Consider the following 18,154-nt stretch of genomic DNA (forward strand, 5'->3'; position numbering starts at 1 on the left):
CAAAGTACTTGCTTCCACAGTTAAACCCCAGTAAACTATGGATTTCAAGCCTTCAAATGCAAAGTTCTTTGTAATTATGAATCTCTCTCCTCTTTATATTGAATTCATCCCATGCTAAATAAGTAGGCCATTAGCAAAATAAAAATTGATTTATATCCTTGATCCACCCACTATTTACATTTGATCATTGAAAAAGCATCGACACCATGCATTTCGTGCAATCGGATACAAGAATCATCAAAGATGTTCAAATGTCGTTTTATGCTTGTTAATAAAAAAATGTGTTTTGTTAATGGGAGACCAATGTTTTTTCTAAATAATATATTACGGGCTCCTTATTTCAGAAATGAATATTTAATAGTAGTTGTTATTTTTTACCAAATAAAGAGGTAGGTGTATTTTCACACAATGAACAACAATGTAACAGACATAAGGGAAAAATTAGAACAACCTAATACAGCAATACTGTATAATTTAGACTAAGAAACTACAAATTATTTAAAAAGAGAGCAAACCTCCCTCTCCATATTTTCATTGAGGGCTTTTTTTTTTTTGCTTAAAACATTGACTAGAAATGGTAGAATTTGTAAGCTCTCTTTTTCAAAAAGATGTCTGTTTCAATAAATCAATTGTATCCTTGGTTAACTGCAATTTTAACCATTGGATTGACAGTAAATAATATTGCAGCAATTCTTTCTTACATTACCAACACCCACAGTCTAAAAGTTTACATAAAGTTAACGAATCTCAATAATTACATAATTACAATAGGATTTTTGTTGTTAAAACAATCTTCATAAATAATGTTTTCTATCTCTTCAATAACCTAAAGGTCAATTGGTAAAGACAGGACAGTATTTCCTTTTCTTTTATTATCAGATTGAAGAATCCTCACTGCTCGCAATGTTTAAGGCTTGAATCAAGTTACTCTCCTTTGGCTTTCTTATGCACTTTTCCATTTTCCATAACTGCACCGTTTTCTGATTTCCTTATACCATTTGCTATTACGCCATTGGTGATCTTGCCATTCTTCTCTTTTTGCTTGAGCTCCTTGGGCTGCTTGGGCATCTTGTATGTCCGATAGTAGAAGTTACCAAACAGAATAATGAAAGTGGTGGCATAGAAAATGACACCCCAATGCATCCATCTAGGAAAGGGGCAATCAATATAAATAGACAGGGCGGCGTGGCCAAAAGTCAAATGGAACTGAACCTGAAAAGTAGAATAACAGAAGGTCCATTAATCCTGATTAATAAGTTTATGTTAGGATTTCTGTGAGGGTTTTTTTTTCCCCTGAAAAAGTGCCTGAATGCCATTCGTACATTTCTTTATTTACTTAAAAGCGTGATGGGCTCTCTAATTATTAGTGAACTAAGGGAAGGAGGATCATCTTACATTATATTGCTGAGAATGCAATAAAGGAAGATGCTGTTGAAACAGGGAAATGATTGCTACCATTGCTTCAAAGGGGATGAGTAAGTGACTCCTGCCTTCCTTCTGAAGTTCTCCAGGAGAAGGAAGCATCTGCACACCGGAGTAACTCTGAAAAATCAGACTGATAGAGGTCACCACTCTAGATAGAGCAGGTCTTAATTGCAGACATGAAGCCCCTGGATATGAATGAGAAATGAGAGGAGGAAGAGGCTAGCAAGCTAACTGAACATGACTTGGAACCCTAAGCTTGATTGTTATTGTCAGGGGTGGGGAGTGAGGCTATTTTTTAAAATTGTTTTTGTATCCTTGTATCATTTTATCCTTGTAAGCTCCCCAGAGTCACTGAGAGCGATTTGGGCCGCCATATAAATTTTCTTAAGTAAATAAATAATTTCTTTTCAAGGACTTGCCCATTTTTAGCGTGCTGTCCGGGGCCAATATGTATATAGATATACATATTTGTTAAAAGCTGTACAACGACACTAGAACACCAGGAAGAGTTAAAACCAAAAAAGTTTTAATAAATATTTAAAAACCTAGCTTTCGTTGAATATCTATCAACGTCATCAGGGTGTATGTTGGTCAGTGATGACGTTGATAGATATTCAACGAAAGCTAGGTTTTTAAATATTTATTAAAACTTTTTTGGTTTTAACTCTTCCTGGTGTTCTAGTGTCGTTGTACAGCTTTTAACATATATATACCCAGGAATCACTCGACCATTTTTAGTGTAATTTTTAATATACATATTTGCACATACATTCATAGTTATTGGATAATAACTCATTAGGATTTTTTTTTTACTGAGAATTGAGAGTGTACCAGAATTGTGTGTGCTTATATGAACCGTACTTAAGTTTTGCAGATTTAAATAATTATAATATATAAGCTCTCTCCCATTATTCTTAAAAAATATATTGTCTGTACAGCCACTCCTCTTTTACTACCTTGGTTAGTAACTATTCACAAATACAATGGTAAAAAAAAATATTTTCTAACTAATGTGCACATTTATGACAACAAAAGCCTTTGGTGTGAAACTGATTAAGGTCTGATCAGTTTCAGGCAGTAGCACAGTTGGTTGGAGGGTTCTAATTAAGGTCACAGACCTGAGTTTGTTAACTTGTGATTAGCATTTTTTTAGGGAGGTTCTGCCCTGTGGAAAAAAGCAGCTCAGGAAGAGATAGCTTGTTTAAACAAAAACACCACACTAAAAGGTGGTGGTAGTGGTGAAACAATGGGTCAGACACAGGACTTGTAAAACAGAATGTTATTTGAATGAAACAGCATTGACTAGTGATCTTCGCTGCAACTTCTTCTATCAATACATGCTCACTTAGTGACCCTTTTGCTTCATGATATGATCGTTGGAATGGAGTGCAGTCAGTAAATGAGGAGTGATTGTATGGGAAAAGGGAGAACAGCTATAAAAGTTCTAGATAAGTATCTTGTTGCCATTCTTGTAATTCTCTATATGCTGATGGCAACACATAGAGAACAGGTAAGGGTTTCTTCTGCGTGAGTTTCCTCATGTTGAAAAAGAGACTCTCTAAAGGTGCTTATTACTTTCAAAGTTCCCACACTGAAAAGATACAATTTAAAAAATAACTGATAGATTTTAAAAAAAATACTTACTAATTGCATTATGGTCAAGTATCGTTTCCACCAAAGATACTTGTGGAACTTTGGGCCACAGGCAGCTAGTCCATAATACATGTACATAACAACATGAATGAAAGCATTCATATGAGCTCCAAAAAATGCTGTTGGGTAGAAGAAACAAAATAAGAACATTACCGAAATCATTAAGGTAACCATATTCAATGATATTTAATTTTTCTCACCAAGGAGAAGAAAGCACAATGTCTTGATATCAGTTTTTCTCACCCTGTCTCCTTATAATTTTGAAAAGTTATAATTTCTCAGCGGTAGATCAGAGGATAAGAAGAAGAAAAAAAGCAAGGCTCTTCTTTTACCCATATAAAAGCCCACCTATGGTATGCTAAGGTAGCCCACCTATGGGATGCTATAGCTTGAATGCATTGGTACAATTTAATTGCAAGCATAAATTGCTACAAATATCGGAAAATGGCATCATATTCCCGCATCACTTGTTCTATGTGAAATGTGTGCCTGGAAAACTTATTTTGGAATTTTACTACACACAGAACAACTAAGAGTAGAAATGTATGGTGATTACATGTTCATTTTCAGTCCAGTAGACGATAAGCAATGAATAACTCTTCCATACTCCTAGTTGTACAGGTAGTCCTCAACTTATGACCACAATTGAGCCCAAAATGTATGTGACTAAGGAGTTTTGCCTTAGTGAATCATTGCAATTGTTAAATTAATAACACAGTTGTTAAGTGAATCTGGCTTCCCCATTGACTTTGCATGTCAGACAGCAAAAGATGATCACATGACCCTGGGACACAGCAACGGTCATAAGTATGAACCAGTTGCTAAGCATCCAAGTTTTGATCATGTGACCATGGGAATGCTGCAATAGTCATTATGAAAAAGCTTTTTTCAGTGCTGTTGTAACTTTGATGGTCACTAAATGAAAGGCTGTAAGTCATGGACTAGCTGTACTGATGTCTTAGCAAAGAAATAGTCTCCACAGTTTTATTGTGCTGGACTGAACGTGCAAATGTAAAACTTGATCATGTCAGAAAACTGATATTTGTGATGGCTCCTTTTTCTAGACTTGTACTGGAAGGATTGTTGACTTTGGGTAAATGAACCTCCTTTCAAAGTATTAGTTTACAACTATAAAGTATACAGGGACTGCAGAATAATTCGAACGGTTATACTATACAATAGAAATTATGAATTTATTATTTAGTACGAGCATAAAATATCTGATTTATAGGGCAATCTATGGAAATGTATACACAGGGAAACATGCATAATTAAAGGCAGAAAATGCAAACTAAGGCCAAGATTCTGATTTTGAGTTGTATGACTTAAGGAACCATAAAGAAATAATGGGAAAAGTGTGATAAGCATTACAACCTAATACTATAACCTTTATGTACAATTTTTATCCACAGAGTAAAATGAAGCAATTAAAACTAGTTTTCACAGTGAACAAACATAAAATAAATACAAGTGTTCTAAGCATAAGTGGAAGTCTTATTAAAATTGTTATGACTTAGTTGACTAGATTCTTTCATCACCATGCTAAATTAAGCAAGGCACAATCAAGAATTTATCTGCCTGTGGTTGCAGAATTTTAGCTAGGCAAGTTAGATCTATCTGTTGCTTCATGCAGTTCATAGACCTAAACACAAGGGGAAGAATACGGATTTAAAATCTGAATCATGCATTTATGCTGGTGTGGAAAGGGTTTCAAAAGCCTATAGTAATATATCTTTCCTCCCCCTCATTTCCCAGAGAAGAAAGAATATGTCTTTAAATTATTAACACCACAGAATTAAGCACACACTCATTTTTATAACTGTAGTATAGAAAATATGTACATGCTAATATTCTATATGAACGTTCATTTTCCTTTCAATATTCGTTTTCCACTTAGTAGACAACTTTACTCACCTTGTCCTCCTGCAACCCACTTTATGCCAATCCACCATAAAGTAAACATAGTGAAATGGTGATAGACATGAAGAAAGCTGATTTGATTAAATTTCTTTCTTAGGATGAAGAATATTGTGTCCAGATACTCAATCCCTTTGGATATGTAGTACCACCATAAAGCTCCTGCTATCTGTGAAACGAAACAAGAATATAAAGACAGGGTCAGGCCAAGGCACCATGTACCATATAGTACGTATGCCACAATGGAAGCTTTAATTATTCATTTATTTATTTAATTTAATTATTCATTTGTTTCTACTGGGTTAAAAAGTTCCTGCACAATTTGCCCAGTACTTATCTCTTCTTCCTGACTATTTGCCTCAGTTAGTAGGTATTTAAATGAAGAGTTGAACTTTATTTTGTCATGTTAAGACAAGAGATATGAACACATTTAGTACTTTATTCTCTTTAAAAAGTCTGGTGTTAAAAAAACAAACAAAATCTCCCACATTCTGCTGATTTTAGGCATTTGAAGTCTTATTATGGAAGAAGCAGCTTTTGTGACTTGGAAATTAAGATAAAATCAGATATGCACACAACTACATCAGGCCTAGCCCTCTTATACTACAAGAGCAGAAATAGGATTAATATTTTTATTTTCATTTACACATTCACTCTCTCTCTTTAAAAGATAATCCCGTGTTTGTGTGTGTGTGTGTGTCTCTGTATGTGTTTGTGTGTATATGTGTGTGTGTGAGAGAATGTGTGTATGTGATTTGTTTTTATATTGCTATTTTTATTACTTGTAAGTTGCCCAGCATCACTCTGGACAACAAGATGGGCAGCATATAAATTTCATAGTAAATAAATAAAAATAAATAAATAATATTATTGAAAGATTCAAAAACAAGAATAGTCTAGTTTAACAAAGAGAAGGAAGAGGGGGGACATGATAGCAGTGTTCCAATATCTCAGGGGCTGCCACAAAGAAGAGGGAGTGAAGCTATTTTCCAAAGTGCCTGAAGGCAGGACAAGAAGCAACGGATGGAAACTGATCAAGGAGAGAAGCAACCTAGAACTAAGGAGAAACTTCCTGACAGTTAGAGCAATTAACCAGTGGAACAACCTGCCTCCAGAAGCGGTGAATGCTCCAACACTGGAAGTTTTTAAGAAGAAATTGGACAGCCATTTGTCCGAAATGGTATAGGGTTTCCTGCCTGAGCAGGGGGTTGGATTAGATGACCTCCAAGGTCCCTTCCAACTTTATCATTATTATTATTATTAAGATAAAAAATTAATACAAATGAAAATAGAGTAAAAATGAAAAAAGAAAGAAATAAAAGAGAAAGCCAAAGTGCGAAAAAAAAAGAAAAAATGTAGAAGAAAAATAGAAAAGAAAAAAGATATAAAGAAGTAGTTTCTGATCTTCTTTATAGCAGTTATAAGTATAATTGTAGAATTATCTCTTTCTCTAAAGTTATACTGTGAATCTATTCTTTCTATAATCTATCTTATTTTAAACATTAAAACCATACATTTTGCACAGGTTACAGGCAGCAGTAAACAGATACTCTCTTTTCTCTAATGAAATTAAAGATATCTCAGTATTCTAATCATTATGGTTATGATTTCTTAACTGTTATGGCCTGAACCAAGGTTAGCAACTTAAGCATTTACTACTTTTCAGTTTCTGCTCAGAGTATAAGAAGTCAGTGCCCTCAATTTACAAACAAAGTGACTAGGAGTGGTGTTTATATGCAACATGCTATCACTATGTGAAACACTTTTTTAAAAAAAAATGAATTCTAACACACTATGCAAATATTTAAAACTTTCAGGATCTATAAATATTTCTGAAAAAGAAATATTAAGCTGGAAAACATGGAGCAAGAGTATATAAGGTGTTATTTCAGAAGTATCTCTAAAATGTGAGTGTCCACAGTGGACAACTGTTGGCTCTCTTTTTCTTAAAAACATAAAAGTTACAGTTCACGGCGTCCCTATGGAACAACATCTTAACTGGTCTACAGCACTTGATGGTGTCCTTTTAACTCAAGTCATTTGCAACACATAACTAGAAGAAGCAACCAGGCTTGGGAACCTGCAGGGGACACAAGAGAGGACGAAATGGCAAAATGTGTGCGATGGCATCATTCAAATGTCACAACTTGTATGCTTGCATCAGATGTTGGCATGCAAGTAAGTAATGACAAAATCTGTACAATGCTGCTGCACAAAATGTTGTCATTTTGCTGTCATCAAGATTTACTATGGACACTTGCAATTACTCTTCCACATCAGGTTGTGTTCATAATACTATTCAAATATCATTTAATGGCACAATGAAAGACACAGTTAATCCTAATCGTAGGATCATGAAAAGAATACTGACAAATGGATGAATCTTTCCTAAATATTTCATGTATCAGAAGACAATTCTATTTAATTCTGATTATTTTATTTCAGGAAAATATTATAAACAATTGGTTTCTGCTGCTCCCTTCTCCTTAGAAGCACACTGCATGATTTTGCCTTCAGTCATGCATGCATTAATACCTTGCCTTGTCATAATACCCTATGGTTGAGCTGCTTTGGAAGGCAATTCATGACTTTACACAAATGGCTTCTTGGGTACTTGTCAGGACTACAGGTTTATAACCACAATTAGGAGTGGAACTTCCATTGTTCAGCAAGATGATTATTAAGTCAGTCATCATGATTTGATCACATGACTATAGAGATGCTGTGATGGTCATAAGCACAAAGACTTGTTGTAAGTCACTTTTTTCACTTTTGAAAAGCCAGTAAACAAATGGTCATAAATCAAGGATTACCTACATGAATTTAGAACAGGTTGTGTTGTACCAGTACAATATTCAGAATAACGTATTGTATCACATTGTATTAATTGCAGTAGGATTAATACATTAATACTATTTCTGGCATAATCTAAAACAGACCTAGGCATTTTACAGCCCCTGGGCTATATCTGCCCTTTGACTATCCCTGTCTGGCCATCATGAAGTCAATTGGAAATTAGAAATCAAATGTAAATAAGTGCACCGTAGGGGGCAGGAAAAGCTTCCAAGTTAGGTCCCACTCTGCGCAACCGCCCGTGCACTCCTTCAATTGGCTGGTGGCCATGGGAAGGGGAGGAGAGAAAGGACTTTTCTGCTTTTACGCACCCCTCACCTGAAAGAGGAGATGAGGTGGCAGAGTTTGAGGACATCAAATCAGGGTACATTGGTTCGGCCCTCCACAGCAATCCCATTTTCTCATATGGTTCCTTGGGAAAATGAATTGCCCAGCCCCGATCTAAAGGATTACTACATTTGTATAAACATTTTTTTAAATTAAGATTGGTATCAGAGGCCCTTCTTCTGCTACTATTTGAAAAAGCAGAAGTAATCTCTTCCTGCTTTCTAAAACAGTATTTCATAGCCAACAATATTAACACACGGATGAAGGCAAATATACAAGTTTCAGGATAATGTTGCAAGATCCAATCTGAGTCTGTCACCAGGACCAGAGGTTTATTTTTCCAAACCTTCAGACTTGGAGCCCATATTCAGGAAATGTCTCTCTCACAGAGTATTTGCTTTATGTGTGGTATTTATATGGCGCCTCTCGTTATGTGACTTTTTAGATGTTGATTGGGGTGTTGATGGCTAGCTATGATTGACCACCAGCTTACTGAGTACGTAGGAGGTGAAGGCTTGGCAACAAAACAAACAACAGCCAATGATTTAATAGCCAGCCATCAACACCCCAATCAACATCTAAAACACCACAAATAACAGGCTCCAGGTGACCGACCGAGGTTGGATTCTGCAATATTAATACATCCTATTTTTTTTTCAAATGTAAAGAGAGCCATCATTAAATGTTACTGTAAAATGAGCTTTGAATCAAAAATCTGTGCAGTTGCCAATTCAGTGCCTAAGGGAAACAGCCAAGTACAACAGCAGAACAGACTCTTCCCTTTTGTATTTTTCATCAACTGGTATTAAAGGGCAGAATGCATCAGTGACTGGAGGCAAAATATAGACCACACAATAAATAGGTATTTTAGGTGCATTTGCTCACTGCAATGAACTATGTGGTTGACTGGCTTGTTCTTTTGTGAGAATGGCATGATTTCCATTGTTGGTTTGTCATTAAGAATACATCAGCAAACCACGGAACAGTATTTTGAAACTGTATATTAGCTCACTGCAAATCCCTGAGAGTTTTATACTGACAACTTGTTTGTTGGGATCAGGGAGAGAAGGCTGGCTTAGAGTCCCAACCCCAAAGGAGTTCCATCTGCAGGCATCTGCAATCACTCCCGCACACTATGCAACAACCGCTGATGAATTTTTTAGTAGGGTAGTTTGATGGAACATTTGGGGGGACATTAACGTTAGGCCTGCCTCCTGTTAAAACAATCACAAAATACAAGGTGGCAATAGTGGTACTGTCTGATGAGGAGTATCACTATAGTCCCATTGTGGTTTGTTTAAAGTTCCTGTTTCTGTTTGTATGCTATGCAGAATTGGTAGGCATGGCATGGCATGGCATGGCATGGCATGGCATGGCAGAAGGAAGGAAGGAAGGAAGGAAGGAAGGAAGGAAGGAAGGAAGGAAGGAAGGAAGGAAGGAAGGAAGGAAACTACCAGTTACCTTTCCCAGATAAATACATCAGGGAAATTTTTCTCTTTCTCTTTCTCTGCAGATTGTGGTTTGATCAGCCTCTCTTTCAAACGTGACTATTAGTTTGCTAGCTTTTGTCCCCACATCAAATTGGGCCCTGTATTGTTCTGTTTTTTCAAAGTTTATATTTATATTTTGGATAGTTCTTGATATTGCTGTAAGAACTATGCAATAATTGAGTGAAAAACAGTTTTTGCTTTTGCTCAAATTATTCTTTCCAACCCAAAAAATGTTGGAAATAAATTATATAAGGAAACTCAGGAATTTGTCTATCTGTATGTCTGTTCATCAGCAAGGTAACTCTCCAAGAAACACAACCAGAAAAAGTACGATAGGCACTGAGTTAAACAACAACAACAACAAAAACCAACCCAAGAAATTCACTGTGGAGAAAACCATAATTGCTGCCTTCTAAGCCCCTCCCTCCTGGTCATGTGATCCAAAGCAAAGCATGCAGAGTCTATTCTATGATGTCTAAGACACATATATCCACAAAACATAGAAATACAACATGACGGGAAAATAGAAACACACAGGTTACATCATTATAAGTAGAAAATTCAGGCACCTCCTATGGCTTCAGCTGTCCTGCATGGTTTCCTTAATTTATTTTAAATTAGATACTGAATGGTTGCCACTTGTCTTAAATGTCTGCGATACTGATTTTCAAAACTATTATTAATGCTATATTTGATCACATTATTCACTATTAGAGACAATTCTCAGTATAAGAATAATTGCTCCCTTCTATATACAGAGTTTTACTAGGACTAGGGGACCCTGAGTTTAGATCCCACTTAGTTATATTGGCTACTCATTATCTTTAATCCAGCCACCTCTTCCTTCAATTTAACCTCCTCACACATTACTATGAGGTTAAAAGGATGTGAGAAACCATGTGTGAACTTTCAGGAATACTGGATGATTTGAAAAGTGTTCCTCAACCTCAGCAATATTAAAATGTGTTTCCCGTGCTAGACAGGAAATTCTGGAAGCTGAAGTCCATATACTTAAACGTTGCTCAGATTGAAAAACACTGATAAAGAAGCTATCAAATGCCTTCAGACTCATCTGAAACTTACTTGATTTAATTTAAAAAATATTTGAGTCCTCATATATACTTTATATTTTAAATAATTATACTACACGCTTTTAAAAAAAAAAACTTGATAATGAAGGCAAAATAAAAACTATGGCACAATAAATCTAAAACTGAATAAAGACAATAAAATTAAAACATCAACAAATTTAGAAAATAATGCCTCCATCGATCATAAAGAAAGACGCAATTTAATCTTTATGGAGGAGAGAACCTGGAAACTCTCAACTGTAAAATATACTTTATGTGTATCAACTAACCATACTGCTAAAGGGAATAGAATACATAGCATGAATTGATATTCAATTCAACTGTTAGATAACCTCCACTCTCAATATGGAATATATATTTAATTTTCAATATGGAATACATTCAGTATTCATATATTCAATGAGAGCCATGGTGGCACAGTGGCTAGAATTCAGTACTGCAGGCTAACTCTACCAACTGCCAGGAGTTTGATTCTGACCAACTCAAGGATGACTCACCCTTCCATTCTTCCAAGGTCAGTAAAATGAGGCTCCATATTATTGGGGACAATATGCTGATTCTGTAAACTATTTAGAGAGTGCTGTAAAACACTATGAAGCAGTATGTAAATCTAAGTGCTATTGCTACTGCTATTCAATATGGAATATACTTTTAGATTTGTGCCTACATTTTGAAGCTTTGAAAAGTATGCTGTTGAAAATAAATTTGGCAACACACAAATGTAAAAATGAAATTTACATTATTATCCACCAATTTATTGTGGAAAGTTCTAGCATCTTCTAAAGCAGAGGTCCCCAATCTATTGGGCACCAGGGACTGGTTCCGTGGAGAGAGGTTTTTCCACGGACCAGAGGGGGCGTGGTTTCATGTGCTGCCTGCATCCCGTGGATGGGGCTTTGCTTGCTTGCGCGGACTGGTTTTTGGCATGCTGCGGCCCGGTGCCAGTCCACAGAACGAAGGTTGGGGACCTCTGTTCTAAAGAACATAATCTGTGTCAAGATTAATTAAGACAGGGTTACCAAGTTTGCAAATACCTGGATAATGATTAGATGGCAGCAAATGGAACAAATAACTTTATCTCTTTGCTTCCATCTAGTTATGGTGCAGATGCAGCCCAGATCTAACAGCCTTAATAAACTGAGTTTTAGGATATAGAAATAAAAAAAAATTGAGATCTGTGCTATCATTACTATTTAGACAAAGAAATTGTCTTATAATGTATGTAATGGTATAGCTTGCTCTTTTCTTCAAAGTAAACCTGTCCAAACAAATTCTAACAGAAGAGTGAGACGTACAAACAGCCAGGTAAATCTTTGACATAAAGAATTTGCAGAGGTGATAAAACCCATCAGATGGGTTAATATCAGACAACATATTATACAACTGTTTCCTACACCTCCCCACATCTCTGTCCATATATAGTATAAAAGCTGCAACAAGGTGAGATTTTGCAAAGGCACGAAGTTCAAAATATCATCATATGTCATTTGCATTGCTTCTCTAAGATGGTAATTGATACCAAATTCTTTGAAAAATCTCTATAAATCAGAGTTCCAGAGGATCTAAAGACAGTTCTGTGAAAGCAGAGTCAACAACCACGGTGAAGACCAAAAAACTAGTGAGTAGAAGGCTTCCTTGAAAGTTCTCCAGATAAAGAGAGGACAGGACATCATCCACATGTGTTCAGGTTGGCTTCTCCCCACGAGGAGATGGTAGGACAGCAGTTTCCTGTGAGTTTGAGTGTGGGAAGATGATGGAACTAGCTATCTTATTGCAACCCTGATAGAGACTTTTAAAGGACACTAAGCTCACAAACCTCACTTTCTAATCACTTTCAGAAATTGTTCATTAGCTACTGCTAAGCCGTTTTAAGGCTCTTCAGAAAAACAAATTTGAAAATACTGGGTGAGGCTGCCTTTAATCCTGAACAAAAGAAAATTTTTAATCATCAGTGTAGAAATTTAAAGAATCTGAAATAAACAGCAAAAAACTAAATAAGGTTTTGATCCTAGAAAGTTATAAATGGGCTAAGAGTTCAGATAAAATTGGCATATGTAAACTTTTACAATAAATTTTGGAATTAATTATCAAGTATAAATAGCATCTCTTGGGAATATAGAATAACAGAGTTGGAAGGGACTGTGGAGGTCTTCTAATCCAATCCCTGCTCAAGCAGGAGACTCTATATTATTCCAGACAAATGGATGTTCAATCTCTTAAAAATGCCAAGTGATGAAGCACCCATAACTTCTGGAGGCAAGTTGTTCCACTGATTAATTGTTTTCATTGTCAGGAAATTTCTCCTTAATTTTAGCTTGGATCTCTCTTTGATAAATTTCCATTTATTAATTCTTGTCCTGCTCTCAGGTGCTTTAGAACAAGGGTCCCCAACCCCTGGTCCGTGGACCAATACCAGGCCGCAGCATGCCAGCAACCAGTCCGCACAAACAAGCAAAGCCCCATATGCAGGATGCAGGCAGCACACAAAATCACACACCCTCCAGTCTGTGGAAAAACCTTTCTCCACAGAACCGGTCCCTGGTGCCCAAAAGGTTGGGGACGTCTGCTTTAGAAAATAGGTCAATCCCCTCTTGTCTATGACAGCCCTTCAATATTGGAAGACTGCTATCATGTCATCACTAGTCCTTCTCTTCATTAGACTAGACATACCCTGTTCCTGCAATCATTCATCATATGCTTTAGCTTGCAGTCCCATAATTATCTTTGTTGCTCTTTGCACTCTTTCTAGAGTCTCAACATTTTTTTTTTGTAGGTGTTTTTGTGGTGACCAAAACTGGATGAAGTATTCCAAGTGTGGTCTTACCCATGCAGTATTAAGCAGTACCAACACTTGATACTATCTCTCTGTTGATGCAGCCTAAAACTATATGGCTATTTTGGCAGCTGCAGCACACTGTGGGCTCATTAATAAGTAGTGGTCCACTAGAACTCCTAGTTCCCCTTCACAGGTACTGAGGTTGAGCCAGATAGGTTGAGTCTATTATATACCTGTACATTTAGTTTTTCCCAATTAAGTGTAAAACCTTGCTTTTCTCACCACTGAATTGCATTTGTTGGATCAAGCCTAGTGTTCAAGTCTGTCAAGATCTTCCTGGATCTTGAGTCTGTCTTCTAAAGTGTTGGCTATTGCAGCTTGGTATCATCTCCAAATTCAATGAGTTCTCCTTCTATCCCCTCATCTAAATTGTTTATGAAGATGTTGAAGAGTATTGGGCCTAAGACAGAATCTTGGGTACCCAACTGCATGCTTCTCTCCATATCGATATAGTTCCATTGAGAACTAAAGTTGAGTGCAGTTGGTCAGCCAGTTACAAATCTATTTGGTGGTGATATTGTCTATCCCACAGTTTTCTATCTTATCAAGAAGTAGACTGTGGTCAACTTTGTCAAATGCCTTGCCAAAGTCCAAGTATACTATGTCTGCAGCATTCTGCTGATCCAATAATTTAGGCATTTTGTCAAAGAATGCAATAAGATTTATCTAGCATGATTTCTTTTTGACAAACCCATGTTGCTTCTACTAATAGCTTAGTTTGTTTCAGTAATTCATTTCATTCATTCATTTCATTCTGAACCTTAGCTTTCTTGACTTCATCTTTGGGCTACATGCTGCTTTAGTTATATATTCCTCTTTCCAGTTTTTATACTGTCCTTTTTGTTTTTCAGTTAATCAGAGAGTTCTTTATGTAACCATGCTGGTTTCGTCTGGGTTCTCTTATTTTTAATTTTTCAGTGATATTATACTAGACTGGGATTTTATAAACTTAAATTTCCCAAGCTTCTTGAATTGTTTTCTCCTTTAAGATTTTCATCCAGGGAATCCTTCCCAAGCCCTATTTAAGCTTGTTGAAAGCAGTTGTCTTAAAGTTTGTCTTAAATTTAATTCAATTATGTTGAATTCCAATATGATATCATGACTCTCTCCTAAAATCTGCACAATTTCAATCCTTCTATCATTTCATCTCTGTTAGTAACGATTAAGTCCAATAAAGTTGACCCTCTAGTTCAGAGATGTCAAACACAAGGCCCGGGGGCTGGATGCGGCCCGTGAAGTGGTTTCATGTGGCCCACGAAGTCATCCTGGAAACAGTGAGGGAACGGCCCCCGCTGCCTTGGCTCTGGCCCAGGCCAGCTGGGAGCCAATGTACAATTTTGTGGTGGCCATCTTAGTACTTGCCCCGGTGGACCATGCCTTGGCACTTGCCCCGGTCCCACCCCCTTCTGCCAGAGACCCTCAGATCTGTCCCACTCCTGCCCAGGTCCCCATAGGCACCCTTGATGCTGCACCCACTCTGGCCACACACACACCCCCAGGGCAACCGCAATGCTGATACGGCCCTCAGTGAAATTGAGTTTGACACCCCTACTCTAGTTCCTTCCTCCATCTTTTGGATGACAAAGTTGTCTGCTAGGTTTGTTGGAAACTTGTTTGATCTCCCATTTAGTGCAGACTTTGTCTCCCAGTTGATGTCAGGGTAGTGAAAGAACGCCATTACTATTGTAATGTGTTTCCTGCACATCTTAGCTATCTGATTAGTAAAATGTTCATCTATTTCATCTGTTTGGTTAGGTGGTCGGTAGCATACATCTCTGGCAATGTCATTTCTTTTTTCTTTTATATTAACCCAAATGAGTTCAAGAAAGTTTTCACTCTGTTTTTTTAATTACATTGCTATAGAGATGTAGTTATTTCTTATCTATAATGCAACTCCACATCCTCTTTATAGACACTGTTTTATTTTTTTACAACATAAGATGGGTAAAAAAAATCATGACATAGAGGAGACTAAAGATTTTAGGTGCAGAATAAAGGTCAGCAAGATTAGTTTATAGATAAGAAATAGCATAGGGTATGAAGAAAGAAATGTTTGTAACCTTAGAGTGAAGAATTAGTATATTTGTTTATACTTATTGCAATGAAAATTGGAAGTCACAACTTTATATATTTCTTTTTTATTTCTTACTTTTCATTTTCTTCTCTTTTTTCCCTGCACATTTTACCCCTTTCTATTCTCTTTTCTTTCTTTTAGTTTGCATTAGATTTACGTGCACACACAACACACACACACACACACACACACACAAGTGTTATATAAATTAACCATCTAGGAAATGAGTAAATTTCCAAGGATATGGGGTTATTACAAATATGTTAAAGAATTAAATCTGTGAGTCATAAAAACAATTACATATAAAAACATGTAAAATGTGATGTTTTCTTGACATGTGAAACAGGAGTTGGAAAGAATGAAGCTAATGTATTGCATGTTAATTAAGAACAAATGCTGAAAAAGTCTTTTTAAAAATAATTAAAATGTCTACATTGACTTTGATGTTATCTGCACTGCACTGCTAAGGTATTATTAGATGAAAAATGACATCATCTTAACATCTTTCTGCCTAGGAACATTAAAAATATGCAAAGCCTTTCGTGCTCAATTACATATATTTTGTTTTTATCTACTAGTTGCTTAGAAAATGTCAATTTTAAGGAGAAATGCAAACAATTCAATTACAATATTATAGGTAGAAGCTATCAACCACTGTTATTATTCTACTTTTCATGTGAGAAGAAAATAAATTAAACAATACATCTCAAAGCACTTCTTAAGCAATTGCTCAAAGCTAGAAAAATAAACAGTGTCACCTATGAGATCAAAGCAATTTACATTTTGCCAGGTATGAATAGACAGGTTGTAATCCCCAGTCAACTCCCTGGAGAAAGTTCACTAAACTAAATACTGTGCAAGTGGCATGTGGGGAAATAATAGCCAAATGACTCAAAGAGTATAAAGAGGTGTGGCCAAAGAGGTGCCAGGGAGGAAATCACCACATCTGGCAGCCAATTATCCCCCATATGGGCAAGGCCACTGGTGAGCAGATGGAGCTTCTATCTACTAAGGTGTGCTCCTAGTTCTTTTATCTGCAGTCTCCAAGCGGGCCTGCTCGGTTCAGTAGGCCTGCTTTATGCAGTGAATAGGGGGAAATCAGCCTAGAATTGTTAGGTAGCCACAAGTGTGCTGTTGGCCCTTATTTACGTAACTCTAACCAGATATGGACTTTTGAAAAGATTCCTGTGCATAGGCTTTAGCAATAAATCAGTTTAATTGAACCTTCACATGTGAACCTGGTCTTTCATGCCTGACATTACAGTAAGTATGCTCTAGAACAGGGGTGTCAAACTGCCGGCCTGTGGGCCGGATGCATCATAGCGAAAGCGCGCCCACCCCATTGCCGGCAATGGCAAAAAAGTCATGATACGTTGCGACACATCACGTGACATTGGAAGCTTGACACCCCTGCTCTAGAATGTACAATCTCTGACTGGGATAAATTCATGGCTGGGGAACCAGACATTATACAATCAGTAACCCAGGATATCAATTTTCTCATAATGGACCCAAGAGATACAACCTCAAATCTTTCCCCTAATTTAGGACTACTAATTACCCTCATTGTAACTGTAATGAGTAAATTTATGGCCTCCTCAGACCACAGATTATTGAATAAATATCCACACTAGAAAAAAAAACTGGAAGTATTCATTACTATATTTTTTTGTTGTCTTCAATTATATATTGTATAAACTACTCATAAATATAAGCATCTCAACATTCTACATATAGTACATAAAACACTATAAATAACCTAACCAAATAAGAGCAGAAATAACAACAACAACAATAATAATAATAATGTTGGAAGGGACCTTGGAGGTCTTCTAGTCCAACCCACTGCTCAAGTAGGAAACCCTATATCATGGAGGTCAAACTCGCCGTGTCACATGACTTTCTCGTGACATATCACAATTTTTTTTGCATTGCCAGAGATGGGGTGGGCGCGGCCTCTGCATGATGCAACTGGCCTGCAGGCTGGCAGTTTAACACCCCTGCCCTATACCATTTCCAACAAATGGCTGTCCAGTCTCTTCTTAAAAACTTCCAGTGTTGGAGTACTCAGAACTTCTGGAGACAGGTTGTTCCACTGATTAATTGTTCTAACTGTCAGGAAATTTCTCCTTAGTTCTAGGTTGCTTCTCTCTTTGATTAATTTCCATCAGTTGCTTCTTGTCCTGCCTTGCAGGACAATTATCAATTGCAGACTATTATCAACAAACATATATGTAAAGTTTGCTAAGACCCCAAATAATGTAAAAATATTTTGTTTACTATGACTAAGAAGCTGATAACCTCTATAATTTGTCTTCTAACAATTTATTTTTAAATTTAAACTTATTTTAACTAATTAGCTCTTTTTGTCTTTTGGTTCTCTTATTCTCTTACTTTATGCCAAATATAAAAAGTTTATTTTGTTTGTATTATTTCTATAGCAGAATTAGTTGATTGGTGATTCATGCTGAGAAGTGTGTGTATGTGT

General features: G+C 36.5%; 1 protein-coding gene across 1 annotated transcript in view; it reads right to left on the bottom strand.

Moving 5' to 3' along the window:
* Nucleotides 1-325: 325 nt before the first annotated feature.
* The window catches only part of ELOVL4 (ELOVL fatty acid elongase 4), a 41,291-nt gene continuing 23,462 nt past the window's right edge, over nucleotides 326-18,154 (bottom strand). Inside the window, exons 4-6 of the mRNA XM_015816811.1 lie at nucleotides 4,993-5,164; nucleotides 3,070-3,197; nucleotides 326-1,212 (exon numbers count right to left, since the gene is read on the bottom strand). Coding sequence (XP_015672297.1) covers nucleotides 925-1,212; nucleotides 3,070-3,197; nucleotides 4,993-5,164 — 588 coding nt within the window. The 3' untranslated portion in view covers nucleotides 326-924. The remainder of the gene's footprint in view (nucleotides 1,213-3,069; nucleotides 3,198-4,992; nucleotides 5,165-18,154) is intronic.

Source organism: Protobothrops mucrosquamatus, unplaced genomic scaffold (assembly GCF_001527695.2).
Source record: "Protobothrops mucrosquamatus isolate PMUCROS unplaced genomic scaffold, P.Mucros_1.0 scaffold503, whole genome shotgun sequence".
Lineage (NCBI taxonomy): Eukaryota > Metazoa > Chordata > Lepidosauria > Squamata > Viperidae > Protobothrops > Protobothrops mucrosquamatus.